The 20,318-nt window shown below is 43.5% G+C and overlaps 1 protein-coding gene across 1 annotated transcript in view; it reads right to left on the reverse strand.

Annotated features, from left to right (window-relative positions):
• The window catches only part of ARHGEF1 (Rho guanine nucleotide exchange factor 1), a 127,971-nt gene that overhangs the window by 10,551 nt on the left and 97,102 nt on the right, over positions 1-20,318 (reverse strand). Inside the window, exons 20-27 of the mRNA XM_082273127.1 lie at positions 19,816-19,916; positions 16,390-16,467; positions 9,954-10,029; positions 9,150-9,317; positions 4,989-5,076; positions 4,458-4,562; positions 2,318-2,364; positions 453-572 (exon numbers count right to left, since the gene is read on the reverse strand). Coding sequence (XP_082129253.1) covers positions 453-572; positions 2,318-2,364; positions 4,458-4,562; positions 4,989-5,076; positions 9,150-9,317; positions 9,954-10,029; positions 16,390-16,467; positions 19,816-19,916 — 783 coding nt within the window. The remainder of the gene's footprint in view (positions 1-452; positions 573-2,317; positions 2,365-4,457; positions 4,563-4,988; positions 5,077-9,149; positions 9,318-9,953; positions 10,030-16,389; positions 16,468-19,815; positions 19,917-20,318) is intronic.

A 20,318-nucleotide genomic window follows, 5' to 3' on the forward strand; every position in this document is an offset into this window, starting at 1 on the left:
GCAATTTAAGGGGACATGCTGTGAGCGCTCTGCAATTTAAGGGGACATGCTGTGAGCGCTCTGCAATTTAAGGGGACATGCTGTGGGCGCTCTGCAATTTAAGGGGTCATGCTGTGGGCGCTCTGCAATTTAATAATATTTTTTTGTAACTTAATTCTGAATAAAACATTCAAAACAGTGTAATTTTATGAGATTTTACGAGGGCGTGTTTAGGGGCGGAGCAGGGTAGGGTTTGGGTGGGGCAACAAGTGGCGAGTAACTCTTAAGGCCTGGCTAGTAGCTCATGACTTGAAATTTTGAGCCCTGATATAAATATATATATATATATATATATATATATATATATATATATATATATATATATATATATATATACACACACACACACACACACACACATATAATCTCCAGCCAGGTTCATGGTTAAGGTTATATGTCAGGACCCAACTTACCCTCTTCCAGAGCTGCACTGGCTACATTCCCTCCCAAGTTGTGGGTCAGATGTTCCATAAGGGTTGAGTCCCCAAGACTCTCCTCCTGTTCTAAGCCAGCTTCCTCCAAAGACTCTTTTTCTGTAAAGAGAAGGAAAAGGAGCAATAAAGGCAACCTGTAAAACAAATGCTCTACAACTGTATACAGCATTAGCAAATAATATGACTAACCATGTACTTGAAGTAAAAAAAAAGACAAAAAAATGCCATTTATCGAAAAGAATACAGCTTACAGGCAGATGCTCTTCATACATCAGATATGTTAATAAAAAAAAAAAAAAAAAAGTATATACTAACGAGTCACATGACACCAGGGAGGGAAAATGGCTAATTGGGCCCAATTCTGACATTTTCACTTTGGGGTGTACTCACTTTTGTTGCCAGTGGTTTAGACATTAATGGCTGTGTGTTGAGTTATTTTGAGGGGACAGCAAATTTACACTGTTATACAAGCTGTACACTCACTACTTTACATTGCAGCAAAGTGTCATTTATTCAGTGTTGTCACATGAAAAGATATAATAAAATATTTACAAAAATGTGAGGGGTGCACTCACTTTTGTGAAATACTATATATATATATATATATATATATATATATATATATTTTTTTTTTTTTTTTTATCAAATGCATTAAATCCTCCTAAATGTTTTACTTTTAATTTCTGAAGGTACATCTTCACTTTTCCCCCTATTCTATCCCAGATACCCCCACCAGGTACTTATATACATCTTCATAATGGAAGTGGCCTCTCCCATTGTTAACGTTATGGAGCCCAGAAACTTCTTATCCCTGACCATGCTTACACAATATTCCCCCAAAAGACTTAATGGGGTCCTTACTCCAAATGTCTCTACTGTAGAGTCACTTCTATAGGGAGTTACCGTGCAGATGCAACCAGTGCTGGAGAATGTTTTGGGACACAGGATAGAAACAATACTCACCTTCAACTTGGAGCTGTCACTACTTTTCTACCACTAGATGTTTTCAGGCTTCAGAGTTGAATGATGATCAGCATCATGCAACCCGCTTCTGCCATAAACATGGTGGAAGGTGGTTGTCAGACTAGTACTGCATGGTATCGCATCTTCCTGATGCAGGAGAAGAGCAAAGACCTGTATTGTCAATGGACCGGCCAGACAACCCTTTGAAAAAAAAATAAGTATGTACGTATATATTTGTGCAGGGGGATCAGGAATGAGGGGGGTTGAATACTACACAAATGTATAGTATACTACAAGAGTATACTGTGAAAAAATTTGGGGGCTGCCACGGAGGACATCCTTCTGAAAATGCTGGTTGCTTGGCTGTAACCGTAACCAATTGGCTTTATTACGTAGCTAAAACCCAGAGCTTTTTCTGTTCGTGGGGCAATGAATGGCAAAGCTGCTTTAATTGATATAATCAGGGGCGTAACTACAGGGGTTGCAATTGCAACCGGGCCCCATGCTCCAGGGGGCCTGTGCGGCTCCCCTGTACACCTGGATAGGAGGGGCGGCGGGGGCAGCATGTAGAGAAATCACTGTCCTCCTTTCTCCTCCTGTAGCTGCAGTAGGAAAATGGAGGAGATTGGTTCCTCTGTATGCTGCCCCCGCCACTCCTCCTATCCAGTTCACTTGTGTTCTGCTGTCTCTGGGCCCCTGTGTGCTCCCCTGGTCACCCCAGGCTTGAAGGGAAGGGCCCCGGCCAGGGGTCCGGGGGGCCCTTCATGGTTTCTTGCACCGGGCCCTAAAGGTTCTAGTTACGCCTCTGGATATAATGGTAATAGATGACAAAATGAAATGGGTAAGTAAAGATTATTTGGTTATAATTTTGCATCTCTTACCATCTTTGGTAACAGACTCTTTCAGGGAAGCACCATTCTCACTAAATCTGAAAAACAAGATATGGAGGATTAATACAGAAAGAACAAGACCACTAACATGACATCTTTATAGAATGGATATGCAGTATCTCTGTCAAGTGCACTCCCTGTAGCTTACATTTCTATGAACAGAACCATTCTGATCTAAATCTTTGATTCTGTCAAGCCAGGCCTGCGATTCACACACCTGCACACCTGTGTTACCTGTCTGACAAGTGGACAATGAATAAGCAGTGTGATAATGCTGGTTCACTCCACAATGGGTTGTTGGAGATGTGGAAGTAACATGGGAAGCTGCCAGTCTATACCAGGGAAACAGTGGTGTTATCTGCCCATAGAGTTTGGTAAGCCCTATGTATATCTAAACAGAATTACAGGTAAAACAGTACATAGTTGTATTGCAAAAATGTATATACCCATAATTTAGTGAAAATCCCCTCCCCTCTTTATTGTAGACCCTCCCAGTTCTGCATTAAACCCACCTACTTTCACAAAGTGTGGATCGCTGCATCAAGGTCTGTTATATATCGATGAACTAGGGTATAGAGAAATGGGAGCCCCAGACCAAGGAAATTAGAGTCCAAAATCTTTAATACTGGTGTTAATTCATACAGAAAGACAAAAAAAACAGCCAATGAGTTTCAGTGCTCACAGGTCCCCCTTTTCTTCAGGGCTTAAATAATATATGTATTGGTAAGTTCTTAAACATAGCACAGTCATCAGAAATAATTATTCGAAGAATGGACTGTGAAGAGCCCTGAAGAAGGAAATATTTGAGCCTCCGAAACGTGTTGGAATTTGAATGTCTTTCTGTATGAATTAACACCAGTATTTAGAACTTTTCCTATACCTGGTTTTCAAACTGGGGGTCCCCCAGCTATTGTGTATGTTCTGAGAGTAGCCACATTGGACTCACTGCTCCCCCCCAATGCCAGTAAAGGATCTTCTTTGACCATGAATCACCAATGAGTCAAACCCAGCACCTCAGTCATACGCCCTACTGTGTTCCAATAGGGGAATAGGGGTCTATTGCTGCTCGGAGATCTATTATTGCTGCTGAGAGTCTATTGTTGCTGGGGTGGTATTTTGTTGTGGTGGGTCCAGTGTTGCTTGGGGGGGGGGGGATTGGAGGGGGTCTATTGGGATCTATTTTATTGTCTTTCTTGCTCTCATTAACAAATCTGATACAAATTACTAAGTAGCACAAATGATACTTAACCACTTAATTGTGAATTCTCTTAAAGGAAGGAAGTATTGGCAGGTGGATAGGGGGTGGGACCAAGGGATGGTGCTCAGAGGTGGGTAGGGGGCAAAAACTTAAGGTGACCCAGAAGGGGGGAGTTCTTGCACCCATTCCCTGAGAAAAAGAGCCCTGAAGATAAGTATAGGCTTGTGAAGTTTGAGGAATTAACCCACATCTGTTGCTTTGCTCTGATTAATGTAGCTCAAACCCTAAATTCAGAATTTTAGGATTCACCCAGCAAATAGATGACCTTTGGGGGCCTAGTCATAACTGAGCTGTTTTATCTTATGTTGTTGTGCTGTGGGACCATTCACTGTGAACAGCATCCCAGCGCACCTTCACAACTCACCTGCATTGTAACACACAACCATGCATTATGGTACACTAGCAAAAATGCTGCAGGTTTGATTTTTGGTGCATTGTGGTGCTATAGGTCAGTGGTCCTCAACCCTGGCCTACAGGGCCTACAGGGCCCACTAACAGGCCAGATTTGCAAGATAACTGAAATACATCCCAGGTGATATCATTTGCTGCTCAGTGATTGCAGTACTCTAGCCTGCATCTCCCCAAGGTAATATCTAAAATCTGGCCTGTTAGTGGGCCCTGTAGGCCAGGGTTGAGGACCACTGCTATAGGTAACCTATTTAATTGCACTACAAAGGTCCATCTTCGTGTGAATTAGCCCCTTCTCCGTCCTTATAATACGTACATATATGCAATCACTTTGCTTAAAATATCTTAATGTCCTTCTACATGACAGCAGAGAGCAGATTGCTCCATCTGTAATGTAGGTCATGAATAGTTGATGAAAAAAAAAAAAAATGCCGGACAGGTTTATTGGTCTCACAATGGACTTACTCTGAGGGGCTCTGTGGGACCATGCGTATATTAGGGTAGGAAGATCTTAGCTTGTTTGAAGAAGTTTCAAAATGGCCAGTACTTTGCTTGACCAGAGAAAACCAGCTGTAAAAAGAGGAATATTACTGTAATGACGGCACACATTTCTATTATCCATTATGGCTTTCTGTACAGTTTGCCTGCCCATTGGGCTATGGATGAAGAACAAAATCACCTCAACCAGTATTTCCTTTTACCTCCTGTAATCTGCCTACTACTCATGAGACACATTAGATTGACTGCACTGTGCAATGCAACAAAGTCTAATTGGCATAGAGAACAGAACATCCTGCTATTAGGCTCCATTTATACTTGGGGCCAACAAGGGGTTAACAATGTAATAATGAAATAACACTTATGGTATAACATTGTCTATGAATTAATTAATGTTAAAAAAAAAATAAAAAAATAAAAGAATGCATATACCACCAACAGGCGTAAATTGGGACTAATAAAGAACAGGCAAAAGCTCACCTTCCCCAATGAACTTACATGTTTTTCTCAGATGTAGAAGGGGCCACCAGTTCATAAATCTGCGGTCTGTCCTCCCATTTGAATATAACAAAGAAGGCTTTGTTATCTGCAAAGAGACCAAGGTATTAGAGTGTTAGCTAGCGTGTACATAAGTGTGAAGCTTTTGTATGGTGGATGGAGCCATCTTGTGGGCTCATTAGAACAGAGAACTAGTAAATGTGCGAAGTGTGATGTTCACACCACCAGAGGTGCAGGCTAAGCTGTCACATTGATTTATACATGTCAGGTACACTAGTTTAAAGGAACCCTGTATTGAAAAAAATACATGGGCCATCGCTGCCATGATCCTGAAAATGCTTACTGCTTGGCTGTCTCTGGTTTCAACACTTGGAGTCTCTGAATTGGAACAAGTGTGCAGGTCAGGAAAGTACCAGTAAAGTCAGAAGCCCTGATCTACATACTCATTCTTAGAACATAATTAAGCCCCTGGATCTCTACGACAGCCATGAAAAACTGGATTTTTGTCGTACTGTAAAATCCTTTTCTCTGACATTCATTGATGGACACCACTCCATTGGCACTTTTCCACTGCAAGTACCGGCTCGGCTCCACTCGGCCCTGCTTGGCTCGGTTTGGTTCTCCACTGCATGGTACGGTGTTGGAACAGTTCGGTACGGTTTGCTTTTCCACTAAAGTAAAGTGGGTGGGATATAAATGATTCTCTGACCAATCAGTGGCTAGTAGTGACAAACAGTCAAGGCTGCATGCAAGAGATTGTGGGATATGGTACCGGTACGGCCCTTTTGGAACCACATCCGAGGTGGTACTGTTTAAGCGAGCCGTACCGTTCGGTTCCATGTAGTGGAAAAGCGCCGCCGTACCGTACCATACCGAACCGTTCCAACACCGTACCATGTGATACCATGCAGTGGAAAAGCACAAAAGCGAGCCGAACCGTTCGGTTCCATGCAGTGGAAAAGCGCCATAAATCTTCTTAACCATTGGGTTATACTGCCCCCTAGAGGAGTAGGACACTAGGCAGAAAAAAAAATCTGGTTACGCCTACGGGCAATCCCAGGGGGTATACTCCCTCTCTCTGCTAGAGGTACTCAGCTTTGTTACAAGCAGTGTCAGAAGAATTACAGCTCCACTGAGGGGTGGGTGCTCTGCCCGTCAATGAACATCAGAGAAATGTATTTTACGGCATTTCAAAAATCCCATTTTGCTTTTGTTCATTGACGTACACAGCTCCTGATCTTAACCATTGGGACGTCCCAAAGCAGTGTTAAACATGAGGGGTGGAAACAGCGAAAAATAAATTCCCAAGGCTAACTATAGCCAACCAGGTAAACAGGAGCTCAAACCAAAACAGCTGGAGCTCACCCTCAGAGGACCAAGTCCTCTAAACAGCAGCCTGCAAAACCTTGCGGCCAAACAAAGCATCCACAGATGCCAACACATCCACTTTTTTTAGAACTTTGTGAAAGTGTGCACCGACGACCAGGAGGCCGCCTTGCAAACCTGTGTCACTGACGCCTGATGATGGAAGGCCCAGCAGGCACTGAGTGCCAGAGTAGAATGTGCCTTGACAGGGAAAGGAGGAACCTGACCCTTGATGGAATAGGCCTGAATCACCATCTGTCTGATCCATCTGAAAATGGTTGCAGAGGAAGCGGAAAACCCTTTCCGAGGCGCAATCCATAAGCACAAATAGTGAGTCTGGTTTCCTAAAAGATTCTGTAGCTGCCAGGTACACCCTAATCGCCCGGACCACATCCAAGGCATGCAAAGCATTTTCCTTCAGATGTTTTGGCCCGGGACACAGAGTAGGCAACACAATGAAATCAAATGAAAATCAGAGAACCTGAGGAAGGAATGATGGACAGGGGTAAAGAACAACCATATCACTGTGAACCACCAAGTAAGGTGAATGACAGGGTAACACCGCCAATTCCCAAACACTGCATGCAGAGGTGAAAGCCACAAAAAAGGCCACCTTCTGGGACAGCGTAAGCAGGGGAATCTCCAGAAGATTCTCAAAAGGAGGCTTCTGGAGGACTAGGAACACCAAATTGAGGTCCCAAACCAGTATCAGAGAGCGCACTGGAGGGGTCAAGTGCCTAACTCCCTGAAGAAAAGTACGCACCAAGGAGTATGTGGCCAAGGGCCATTAAAAAAAGACTGCTAAGGCCGACACATGACCCTTGAGAGTACACAAGGCCAGTTTCTGCTTAACGCCCCATTGAAGGAAGGTCAAGATCCAAGCCACCAAAAAATGAGCAAGGATGAACCCCAAGAGACTCCCACCACACAATGTACGTCTTCCACGTACAATGGTAGATCTTCCTAGAAGTATATTTCCTAGCTTTTAACAGCGTTGGAATCACCGACTCAGACAAACCTCTATCCATCAGCACCTGGAGTTCAACAGCCAAGCCGCCAAAGCCAGCGACTGTACAGCAGGATGGGCCACTCTTTAACTCGGCTTCCCAACAACTCTTTAGGTGGGCTTCAATGCCTAGGAAGCAACCCAGCTCTCACAGTGGTTGCATGATTGGGAGCCCATGCCGCTGGCTTCCAATCAGAAGCCACGACTAAAAGCCAGCAATGACAGCTTGGTCAATGTGCTGGGAGTGCTTAGGGCTAATGCTCTCATTACACCACCTCAGGACACCGTGGACACATATGTGCATTAAAGCCCACTTTTCTTGCCACTGCATAAATGCAAGAGGTTAAGGGAAACTTTAGATATTTGGGGTCTAGAACAGCACACTGTGAATTCAAAAGCACTTGGGTAAGTGAATGTAGAACAGCCCACTGAATTTTTTCTTGAAGCCCATCTTTTGGAGAGATAGGAGAATTGTTAGAACCTCCCTCTATTAGATGTATAGTTGTGTGCCCCAATTGGGGTGATTTCCTGTCACTTATTATCCCTGTGTTAAAGTGTTACAGGGGCAGGAAGTAATAAGAATCCATTCCAATGGGGACATAAAATGACACAACTTTGGAAATTCCAAAATACAGAAAGTCTTGACCAGTTGTCTACAAACTGCGGCCCTCTGCTTGCCTTTATCCAACCCTTGGGGCACTATTCTGCCAACTGACAACAATGGGACACCATTTCTCTAATTGAGACCAACAATGGGGCACCATTCTTTCCACTGATACCGACATTGGGGCACTATTCCTCCCAATGATACCAACGATGGGGCCCTATTCCTCCCAATGATACCAACATTGGGGCACTATTCCTCCCAATGATACCAACGATGGGGCACTATTTCTCCCAATGATTCCAACAATGGGGCAATATTCCTCCATCTAATACCAAATGTGGTGAAGTTTACTCTCGCTGATTCCAGTAAAATTTTGACTCCCCCTGGCCACAGTTCGGCCCCTCTAAAGTCTAAGAGACAATAAAATGGCCCTTTGTTTAGAAGGTTTGGATACTCCTGGTCTAGAGAGTAGGTAGGCAAGAGGTTGACCACAGCCATGATGGGTGGACCATGACCACACTCTGCCGTAGAACCCATACTGTCTTCACTATGTGCTTCCTTTCTGTGACCCTCCACCACGGTTGCTCCACCTCCTGGAATTCTGTGGTTCGGAAGAGAGGGATCACTCCGCATCAAAGGCCCAGATGTCAGCGTCCCCTTCCCAAACCAAACCAAAATCAGTAGGAAGAGAGCGCACAGCCGTGTTCTGGGTGCAGTGACTTGGCGCTGCATTTTAATTAGGACTCACAATGTGGTGTCACTAAAAGTTCTCTAATTTTGTAAAGGAGACAAGAAAGCTGAACCCGGCCGCTAGTTTGACAGCTTGTATGTTGGAATTCTCCTAGAAACCGATTTTGTCATCAATTTCACAGTCTTATGGAAGTCGCTGTAGGGAAGCGTGTAAATGAGGAGCACTTTTTATAAATGACAGTGACACATATAGGATATTTTTATTAAATAAAAAAGATTGCTGTACCCTTGATCTCTTTAATTTTGTCTCCACCTCACCAGGAATGTCCACCCCTGGTATAGATTTTGATCACTGTCTATATTTTCCCATCGACCCCTTAAATCTTGTCCTGGTGTCACAGGAATACGAAGCAAGAGAAATCCCCCTAATGTGGTTAATATCATTACTAAGGTTCTAAAGTATTTCGGCTGGTGTTGGATTTCGGATACTCACCAGTAGCCACTTCTCGAGCCATTGCAGTGTTTAGCTTAATGATTGGACTCAGCATCAGCTTCCCATCAGGCGTTGGGGTGAGTGTCCGACTTTGGCACTTCAAGACTAAACGCTCATCCTGCTTCTGAAGTAGCATCATGATGTCATCCAACAGCAGGACGTGAACATCTGATGAATGAGAATTTAAGGGTGATGAAAAGGTAAAGAAAGAGATAAGTGCACTATAATGGTCTATTCAGTAGGACAGATCATGGGCTATGCTTAAAGAACAAAATGCTGCAGATGCGATTTCCCTGTAATCCCGGTTAGCGTGAACCCGTTTGATATAAAATGCTTTCTTCTTAAGTGCATACCTGCCAAGTAATATGCTGTTATCTGTATTTTTCTGGCAAAACTGGAAGCTGTACAAGCTGTATAAGCTGCCCAACCTTTCCTTAGTAACCAATGACATCATCAGTTGGTAGGACACAGGCAGTTGGCTTAGACAGCTTTCAGGTTTGCTGACAAAAACACAGATAACAGCATAAAGGGGGAGAGAGCCCAGAGGAGGAACAGGATATGCTCTCTCTCCTCTTTGTACTCAGAACTTAACACAGTAAACTTTTCATGGTTGGACTGTACAGGGTTTTGTGCCATTTTGTCGCGGTACCCCTGGGGACTCTCTATGGCACTCAAGGGTGCCGCAGCACCTCAGTTGAAAAAAACTCTGGTCTAAACCTTTATCCTCTTCTAATACCAGACACAGAACACATTTAGGAACAAGGGAAAAAACTAGAGACATATAACAATGATGTATGTTCTCACCTACTGACTTGTCCCTGCTGACTCTCCAAGTAAGTGCTCCCTCATAGATGAGATTTTTCCTGCTGATATCAATGTTCTGAAAAAAAAAAAAAAAAGCAGGGGAGGAGGAGAGAATTTAATATGGGGTGACAACAATCCAGCATAAAAAAACATCTGAACATCAGCCTCTATTGGCCCAGCGACAAGCTGCTTATAATTCATGGAGGTAGTGATATATACCACCCCTAAGGCTACATTTGCCTTTAAAGAGGAAGTAAACCCTCCTCTGACACTTTTATCTATAGGCAAGCCTATAATAAGGCTTACCTATAGGTCTTGTAAATATCTCCTAAACATGTACCGTTTAGGAGATATTTACCTTACATGCAGCCAGTGACGTCACTGGCGCATGCGCTCTGAAGGAACGGCCGCTGGTGCCGTTTCTTCAGAGACCCGTGCCGTGACTGTCGGCTCGCGTGCGCGGGAGTGACGTCACAGCGGCTCCGGCCAATCAGATGGCCGGATGCCGCGATCCCGGAAGACGGGCGACTGGACATGTCGCCCATCATAGAGGTGAGCGGACGGCACGACGGGGGCTCGTTCTAAGGTAAGTATTTCATAATGAGCTAGTATGCGATGCATACTAGCTCATTATGTGTTTATCTTTCAGCTTGCAAAAAAAAAAAACAACCTCTTTAAGGATATGTGGGTAAGTGATTTGCAACTTACCTGCCTCTTGTTCTTGGTAAACAGATACTGTATGTCTTTTATATTGTGTTTTATATTGACCTCTTAAGGGGAACTAGTTAGAAATGGGTATTTGTATGGATTTAAATCCTCTGAGGGGGTGGCCTGTTTTTTCTAATTTACTTTATTCTCTCCTTGTCAGATAAGAAGTGTTAGGCTATAAAGCGGTCTGTCTTGCCTTTAACAAAGATTTAAAAAACTTACAGAAAGAGAACGCAAGTAAATAACAGTACACAAATATCTACAAGAGGTAGGATTGCACTATTAATAATAATATTTTAAAGTGTATCTAAACCCAAAAATGAAAATGTAATATATTTCAACTTACTAGCCCTCAGATGAGGTGGCTGCATTGTTTTATCCAACATGCATTTTGCCTTTATTTTCACCTGGTAACTCTGCAAATCCTCCCTGTCCTGTCATATACACTATATATATATATATATATATATATATATATAAAAGTATTGGGATGCCTGCCCTTACACGCACATGAACTTTAAGGGCATCCCAGTCTTAGTCGGTAGGGTTTTATATTGAGTTGGCCCACCCTTTGCAGCTATTACAGCTTCAACTCTTCTGGGAAGGCTGTCCACAAGGTTTAGGAGTGTTTGACTATTCTTTCAGAAGCGTCAGGACTCTGTGCAGGCCAGTCAAGTTCCTCCGCCCCAAACTCACCCATCCATATCTTTATAGACCTTGCTTTGTGCACTGGTGCACAGTCATGTTGGAACAGGAAGGGTCCATCCCCAAACTGTCCCCACAAATTTGGGAGATTGCAATTGTCCAAAATGTCTTGGTATGCTGACGGCTTAGGAATTTCCTTCACTGGAACTAAGGGGCCAAGCCCAACCCCTGAAAAACAACCCCACACCATAATCCCCCCTCCACCAAATGATTTGGACCAGTGCACAAAGCAAGGTCCATAAAGACATGGATGAGCACATTTGGGGTGGAGGAACTTGACTGGCCTGATTCCTGACCTCAACCCGCTAGAACACCTTTAGCATGAATTAGATCAGAGATTGCGAGCCAGGCCTTCTCTCTAACATCAGTGCCTGACCTCACAAATGCACTTTTGGAAGAATGGTCAAACATTCCCATAGACACACTCCTAAACCTTGTGGACAGCCTTACCAGAAGAGTTGAAGCTGTTATAGCTGCTAAGGGTGGGCCACCTCAATATTAAACCCTATGGACTAAGACTGGGATGCCATTAAAATTTATGTGCGGTGAAAAGGCAGGCGCCCCAATACTTTTGGTAACATAGTGTATCTACACTCATTTCTCCATTGTATCTATGGAGGAAGCAATGGTTATGGCAAAGACTGGACTTCAAACATGCCTGCCTTTGTTTATCTCCATGTAATCATGGTGTAATTACATCTTCATGTAATCATGGTGTAATTACATGGTGTAATTACATCTTCATGTAATCATGGTGGATTGATGGGGCTATTAGTTAAAAAAATAAATATAAGGTTCTTTGTGTCTTATTTTATTCTCTGAAGTGACCAGGACATTGCATTTCTGGCAAGATCAACATGTATTTTCTGTACTTGATGAAAATGTTCTTAGCCTGAAAAAGTGAAAACTAATACAGCCCCTAAATCTAAGGACTGGGAAGCTTCAATGTACAATATTTTGTTTTTGGGTTTAGATTGGTGGTGGTCAACTTTCTTGTGGCCCCCAACATCACTAAAGGGCTGCACATAAAATTCAGTAAATATATATATTATCAGAGAAAGGAGACACACAACAGGATATAGTCAAAGACTAGAGATGTAATTTTGCCCCTGTACACATCATTAGTAAGACCTCATCTGGAATAATCAGTTCAGTTTTGGGCACCAGTTCTTAAAAAGGATATTGGGGAACTGGAGAAAGTGCAGAGAAGGGCAACCAAACTGACAAGAGGCATGGAGGACCTCAGCTATGAGGAAAGATTAGAGGAACTGAATTTATTCTCTCTTGAGAAGAGGAGATTAACCACTCTGCAACCGCTCGCAGTAATACTACTGCGGCAGAGTGGTTCGTTATCGTCCAGCCACGTAGTATTAACGTGACTGGACACTCCCCCTTCTGGGCGGCGCTTGCGCGCCGCCGGAGGCTCGCTCCCACTGTTTTCATTCACAGCGGGAGTCGGGCCAGGGGAGGAGCAGCGGCGATCGCCGCTGCTCTTACCCGATCGTCGGGGATCGAGTCTGGAGATCCGCCCGCTGTGTGTAAACACAGCGGGCGGATCTCCATAGTGACAGGGAGTGACAGATCGGACTGTTCAGCATAGCTGGACATCCGATCTGTCCATGAATCACATAGTCACCTCCCCCCCTACACGTCAGTAAGCACCAGGCATACATTAACCCCTCCCTCTCCAATAAAATTAACCCCTTCCCTGCCAGTGTCATTTTTACAGTAACAGTGCATATTTATAGCACTGATTACTGCAGTAATGTCACTGGTACCCCCAAAAGTGTCCAAAATGTCAGTCAGGGGTCCGGTCTGTCCGCCGCAATGTCGCAGTCCCGCAAAAAAAATCGCAGATCGCCACCATTACGCGTTAAAAAAAAAACACCAAAAATGACAGAAATCTTTCCCTTTGTTAGTAAACGCAATAACTTTTGCGCAAACCAATCAAAATACGCTTATTGCGATTTTTTTTACCAAACATATGTAGCATAAAACAAATTGGCCAAAAATTTTTAAAAAAATTGGTTTTTACATCTTTTTTGGGGGGAATTTCATATAAAAAAAATGTTAAAAATATTGTTATTTTTTCAAAATAAATGCTCTTTTTTTGTTTATAGCGCAAAAAGTAAAAATCGCACAGGTGATCAAATACCACCAAAAGAAAGCTCTGTTTGTGGGAAAAAAAGGACGTAAATTTTGTTTGGGTACGGCGTCGCACGACCGCGCAATTGTCAGTTGAAGTCGCACAGCGCCGAATCGCAAAAAGTGGCCTGGACGGAAGACAGCAAAATCCTCCGGTGGTAAAGTGGTTAAGGGGGGATATGATCACCATGTATAAATACATAGGGGGTCCATATAGTGAACTTGGGTTTGAGTTGTTCTGTTTAAGGTCAACACAGAGGACAAGGGGGCACTCTTTACATCTAGAGGAAAACAGATTTAGTCTCCAAATACGGAAAGGTTTCTTCACCATAAGAGCTGTGAAAATGTGGAATAGACTCCCTCCAGAGGTGGTTCTGGCTAGCTCACTAGATTGCTTTAAAAAAGGCCTGGATTCTTTCCTAGGTGTACATAATATAAATGGGTACTAACATTTTTTTTTAGGTAAAGTTGATCCAGGGAATATCCGATTGCTTCTCGGGGGATCGGGAAGGAATTTTTTTCCCCTGCTGTAGCAAATTGGACCATGCATATTTTCGCCTTCCTCTGGATCAACTGCGGGTATAGGATTGTGTATATGGGATTGTATGGTTGGGTTTTCAATACTGTTTTTTTTTTTTATGGTTGAATGGGATGGACTTGTGTGTTTTTTCAACCTGACTAACTATGTAACTATATGTAACTATGGGCATAATACAAGAGATGGTCAGAGACTGTGAACATTCTATAAGAGTTGGAGACTGGGGACATACTTCAGGAGACAGCCAGAGTCTGGAGACATAATAATGAGGCGGTTAGAAATCACTATGATAATAGGGGAACACGGATTAGTGTCTGCAGGAGCCACATAAAAAGTGCCAAAGGGCTGCAGGTTGGGCACCAGGTGTTTAGATACAGTACACTTTAGGTTCTTAAAATGGTGCAGCCATACACTTTAGGGATATGTGTGCATTGCTAGTCACGTGTTCTTTACCTGTAGTGCAAAAAAGTCAGAAAAGTGTCAGACCGTAAGGCCTCCTCAGAGGCTGACCTGCCTTCTGCTGGAGCTCACAGCTGATAACAGAAGCAGTTTCCAGGTTGCGCGAGTCGAAATCTTTAGTTTTATTTTATGTAATCCTGGTAAAAATGTCATTACATTTTTTTTTTGAGTTTCTGTCATCACAATTGAGTTTAAACAGGAGACACTAGAGTTCTACTTCTAATATGACAAGGAGAGAATACAAGTACTCCACCACTTTCTCCACTCATTACCTGCACCGGACCTTTTCAGCAGGGAACTCACTGCTTACGAAGTTTTATGCTCCGGGGACGGGATTCTACCCCACACCCTATCGCAGGCATATACTCTGCTGGTAACTCCGGCAGAGGACTTTACCCCTGCATTTATCTCCAAATGGGAGCGGGATCTACAGTTGACGCTTTCGCCGACTCAACGACTAAACCTTTGCACTATTGCATTGAAGACACCGACCTGTACGAAACTGCAGGAATCTAACTACAAATTGCTGACGAGGTGGTATAGGGTGCCGCCTTTTCTCCGTAGGATGTTCCCAGGGACGTCTGACATATGCTGGAGGTGTCAGGAGGAACGGGGCACTCACCTCCACATCTTCTGGTCCTGCCCAAGGCTCCGGGGTTTCTGGTCGGCGGTTGGCTCCCTCTTGCGGGACCTTACTGCATTGAAGACACCGACCTGTATGAAACTGCAGGAATCTAACTACAAATTGCTGACGCGGTGGTATAGGGCGCCCCCTTTTCTCCGTAGGATGTTCCCAGGGACGTCTGACATATGCTGGAGGTGTCAGGAGGAACGGGGCACTCACCTCCACATCTTCTAGTCCTGCCCAAGGCTCCGGGGTTTCTGGTCGGCGGTTGGCTCCCTCTTGCGGGACCTCACGGACCACAACATCCCAGACACCCCAGCCTTCTTTCTTTTGCAACTATCGAGCATACCACTGAGGAAATATAAAAAAATTGATCCTGCCCCCTGTATTGTCTGCAGCGAAGTCTTATATTCCGGTTTATTGGAAGACTACCCAAACACCCACCATCAGGGATTTCATGCGAAGGTTGGAGGACATCAACAAGATGGAGGACCTGACCCTCCCAGCGCTCCACAAACGCGAGAGATACGAAAAGATATGGGGTCACTGGAATTTGTTTCTTATCTCTGACAGGGGGAAAGCCCTGATGTGCCCATGAGCTCCGCTGGTGTACATGGCTTGGTCGGGTGTACTGGCTCGGCTCTACGGCCCCTGCTCTCTCCCCCCCCCCCCCTCCGCCCTCTTTTCCCCTTCCTCCTTTCCTCTTTCCTTCTCTCTTTCTTGCTCTGACTCGGTCTTATCTCTCTGTCTTTTTATGTTTTTTATGGTGCCAAGTACCACTACACATGCAATGAAATGTGGAGGCTTTCCTCACCATGTTATACCACTTGTTTATAGCCGTTTTTTTGTTTGAGTAGGATCTTTTCGGATATACTGTCTACCTCAAGGTCTTACGATCACTTCCCGCTTCGGTGGGGTCTGTATTCGATGTCTTCCTTTTACATCCAGTAGACTCAGTTGTACTCTTAGCTCTATGATGGTTTTGTTTTCCTTACATTTTGCTTTACCCTCGCTGGAGGATTGTATACAGTGGTTGTTTTCTATGTGTCCTGTTGTTACTAATCTTTGACCACTTCAATAAAAATTTAATATTTGAAAAAAAAAAAAGAATACAAGTACATTTTAAAAATCAAGAAACCCTTGGTAGGTAAGGCTGTACTAGGATAACCGTTCGAAAGAGGAAATTCATATCACTAGGATTGCTCATTGACGACCGGTCCTTTTAAAGAAGAGAAGTCGTTTTATCTGGCTCTTACCTTAAACTCATTGAACAGCGGGTCATTGCTCTGCTTCAAGTTTGACATATCAAGACGTCTTTGGTAATCAGTAAGTTTCTGTTAAGGACAATAAAGATATACATTATACACACATATTAAAGCTGCCTAAACACAAGTAAAAGGCCTGCCCATACTTTTAGAAGTTACAATCAGCTACAGGTATGGCCATTGTGATAGACAAATCTGCAAACTGTCATAAGGTATTCCATACAACATCAGAGGCCAAGTGACTACCAAAACAGCATTGGCATGCTTCCCTCATACAACATCACAAGCATCTGATATGTGAACAGGCATCCATCAATTGAAAGGCTTTACATTATTAAAGAAAGAGTACAATAATCAATGGGCTGCTTATAGGCACCATTAGAAGTCATAGCAACACATATACAGTACATTGATTAACCCAAATAATCAACCTAATCCATGACAACAGATGCTCACTGGGGATCTATACCACCAAATTAATTGCTTCTTGTAAAATTTAAAGCCCAACTCCAGGAAACCTTAAACGTATCCCTTGCAGTAGAGCTGGGCTCACATTGCAAAGATTAATTGCACATTTAGGTCTAGAGGACTGGTTAAATTAGATTAGCCTGATCCTTTGCGCTGCTAGACTGGTCCTCACAGCACATTCTCCCCCATGTTCCAGCATTGTAAGGTCCTGACGTCTTCAAGACCAATGCATTGGATGTGACACCAAGGGATAGTCCATTGCCAGAGTGTGGGGGAGGGGAGGATCAGGCAAGTATAAGAGCTTTTAACCACTTAAGCCCCGGAAGATTTTACCCCCTTCCTGACCAGGGGGTATTTTGCGATTCGGCACTTCGTGACTTTAACGGACAATTGCGCGGTCGTGCGACGCTGTACCCAAACGAATTTGATGTCCTTTTTTCCCACAAACAGAGCTTTCTTTTGGTGGTATTTGATCACCCGTGCGATTTTTTGATCATGCGCTATAAACAAAAAAAGAGCGACAATTTTGCAACAATAACAATATTTTTCACTTTTTTTTATATGAAATCCCCCCCCCCCCCAAAAAAATGTAAAAATCTATTTTTTTTTTCATTTTTGGCCAATTTGTTTTCTGCTACCTATGTTTGGTAAAAAAAAAAATCACAATAAGCGTATTTTGATTGGTTTGCCCAAAAGTTATTGCGTTTACTAACTAAGGGAAAGATTTCTGTCATTTTTGTTGTTTTTTTTTTTTTAACGCATAATGGCAGCGATCTGCGATTTTTTGTGCGGTACTGCGACATTGCGGCGGACAGATCGGACCCTTGACTGACATTTTTGACACAGTGACATTAACAGTGACATTACTACAGTAATCAGTGCTATACATATGCACTGTTACTGTAAAAATGACACTGGGAAGGAAGGGGTTAACTTTATTGGAGAGGGAGGGGTTAAGTGTGTCCCTAGGGGCGTGTTTCTAACTGTCATTGGATGTGGCTTGTGATGTAAAAGCACAGATCAACGGTCCTACATAGCAGTACCGAGTGATCTGTGCTGTTACACCGGGGAGAATGACAGGCGGCTTTGTTTACATTAGCCGCCTGCCTTTCTCCCTCTCTACCCGACGATCGTGAGTGAGCGGCGGACATCGGGTCCGCCGGTCACACGCGCCGGCTTCGTCGGGTATGAGCGGGGGCGGGAGCGCGCCTCCAGCGGCGGGCGCTCGCCCCCTATTCGCTCCCAGGCTAATGACGTACCGGTACGCCACTTTGCCTGGGAGGGGCTGACCGCCGCCGTATATAGGCGGTCGGCAAATGGTTAATGTGATATTAAAGTCAAACTTTTTTTTTTTTTTTTTAAATAGCAAACATGTTATACTTCCCTCAGCCCCTTAAATTTCCAGTCGCCTGCTTGCATTAGGCGAGTGGAAATAGGCTGAGGGCGAGTGTGGAGCAGCAGTGGGGTTGAACAGGAGCAGATTCTACTCTCAGCCTCCGCCCCCTGTCATTCTCTTAGCAGGTCCTAGCATACAGTGGGAGTCGGCAAAGAACTAGATGAGGTGGGGTGGGGAGGGGGGTTGGGCAGGAGCTGCCAAAGTTTACTTTTTCTTTTAAAAAGCTGGTGATTGATTGTTTGGAATGCCTAGCAATCAATTACCAGCTTGTTTATAGGAAAAGGCAGCTTTGGCAGCTCCCACTCCTGTCCAGTGCTGTGCTCCACTGTAAGTCTTTCTGCATCCTAACTCAGTGAAAATGTAATTTTAATTTTTTTTTTAATGCTATATTTAATATCTCATTAAAATATTTACTCAACAAGGCAGAAATGATGTGTACAGTGCCTATAGTAGCCAATCCTATTTTATTCTTATTTAATTTATCACAGCCAGACCAATTAAATAGGATTGCCAGTATTGGTTACTTTTTTCCTTATTCAGTGTAATTATTGTGAAAAAAATAAAAATAACGAATACCAGCAATCATAGAATGCATGAAGGTAAAAAACCTTTAGCCTTTACAACCACTTTTAACTTCCCCCTGGACTAAATTAACAATTAAGCCTTGCAGCAGAACCAGCACACCCCCTATGCGGGATTGCAGAATCACACACACATATATTTATATTATATATTTATATTATATAAAATTATTATTATACAGGATTTATATAGTGCCAACAGTTTGCGCAGCGCTTTACAATGTGAGGGAAGACAATACAATTCAATACAGGAGGAACTAGAGGGCCCTGCTCGTTATATATATATATATATATATATATATATATTTGATTCTGCACCGATCGGCCGCCCTGTAGCAGTAAATCTTCTATAGGGCAGTTGGCAAATAGTTGAAGTGAATCTGTTTCATTGGCCTGCATGGGCAAAATAAAAGATTAATTGCAAAGGTTTAGTTCACCTTTTCAGAAAATAATGAAACGTGAACTAACACCCTACACCCCCTACGTCCCCCCTGTACTTACCTCTGTGGGTGGTGAGCTGTTAGTGCCCGTGCAGTGGTCCGGGGATTAGAGAGCCCCGCTCTTCTTCCCCTTATTTCTGTAGGGCTTCCAGGACAGATCAGTGCAATTCCAACTGGTCAAGGCGGTCACATGCCAGCACTGACCAATCAGAATCACAGTGACCCATCCGGGAAGCCCTACAGAAAGACAGGGGGAGAAAAGTGGGGTTTTCAAATCCCCTAACTCGCACACTGGCTGTGGACACTGACAGCTAATCACCACCTATAGGTGAAAACTGGTATTGCAGCTCATCCATTGATGAGCGTTACCATGCAAGGAAAGCAGTTATGCCTAAACAGGGAGAAAAATACAAACAACCAAACCATTACCTATAAGAGTCAAATTATTCTGGCAGCATCTCTGAACCCGTGCCACACTGGCTGCATGATCACAGCAGAAATGACAACTCATTCACACACAGCTAAATCCTACCATCTTATTCTCCATCTCTCGGACTTCTGTATTAACGTGGTTCAGGATCTGCCGACAACTCTCAGCCGCTTTCTGTACTTTTTGCTTCTCCTCGTCTTCCTCTAAAAGACAAAATGATAAAAGTGAGGAACTGCAACTTCCCAGAAGTCTTTCTTTCAGTGAAGTCACTTTCTAGACAAGACTGACAATTATGGAAACTGCTGATCACAAAACCACACAGAATGGTTTTAAACACTTCTGTAAATGTAGCCCTGTAATTCATATTATAATAATACTGTATAATACAAATGTTGAATCAGGAGATATCAGGAAATGTGACATTCTATCGTCTTCTCACAGTACAGCACTCAGTCTTAGCAGACAATCACCAGGCACATGATGGTGGGAAGAGATACTGAAATCCAGCGGTGATCTCATTCTTACGCTTCAGGCTACTGCTATTTGTCGTATAGTGGTACTAATTCTACATATTTGGATCCTGAAGAAGCCCCCGTATAGGGCGA

The sequence above is a fragment of the Pelophylax lessonae genome (assembly GCF_965119305.1).
Source record: "Pelophylax lessonae genome assembly, chromosome: 12".
Lineage (NCBI taxonomy): Eukaryota > Metazoa > Chordata > Amphibia > Anura > Ranidae > Pelophylax > Pelophylax lessonae.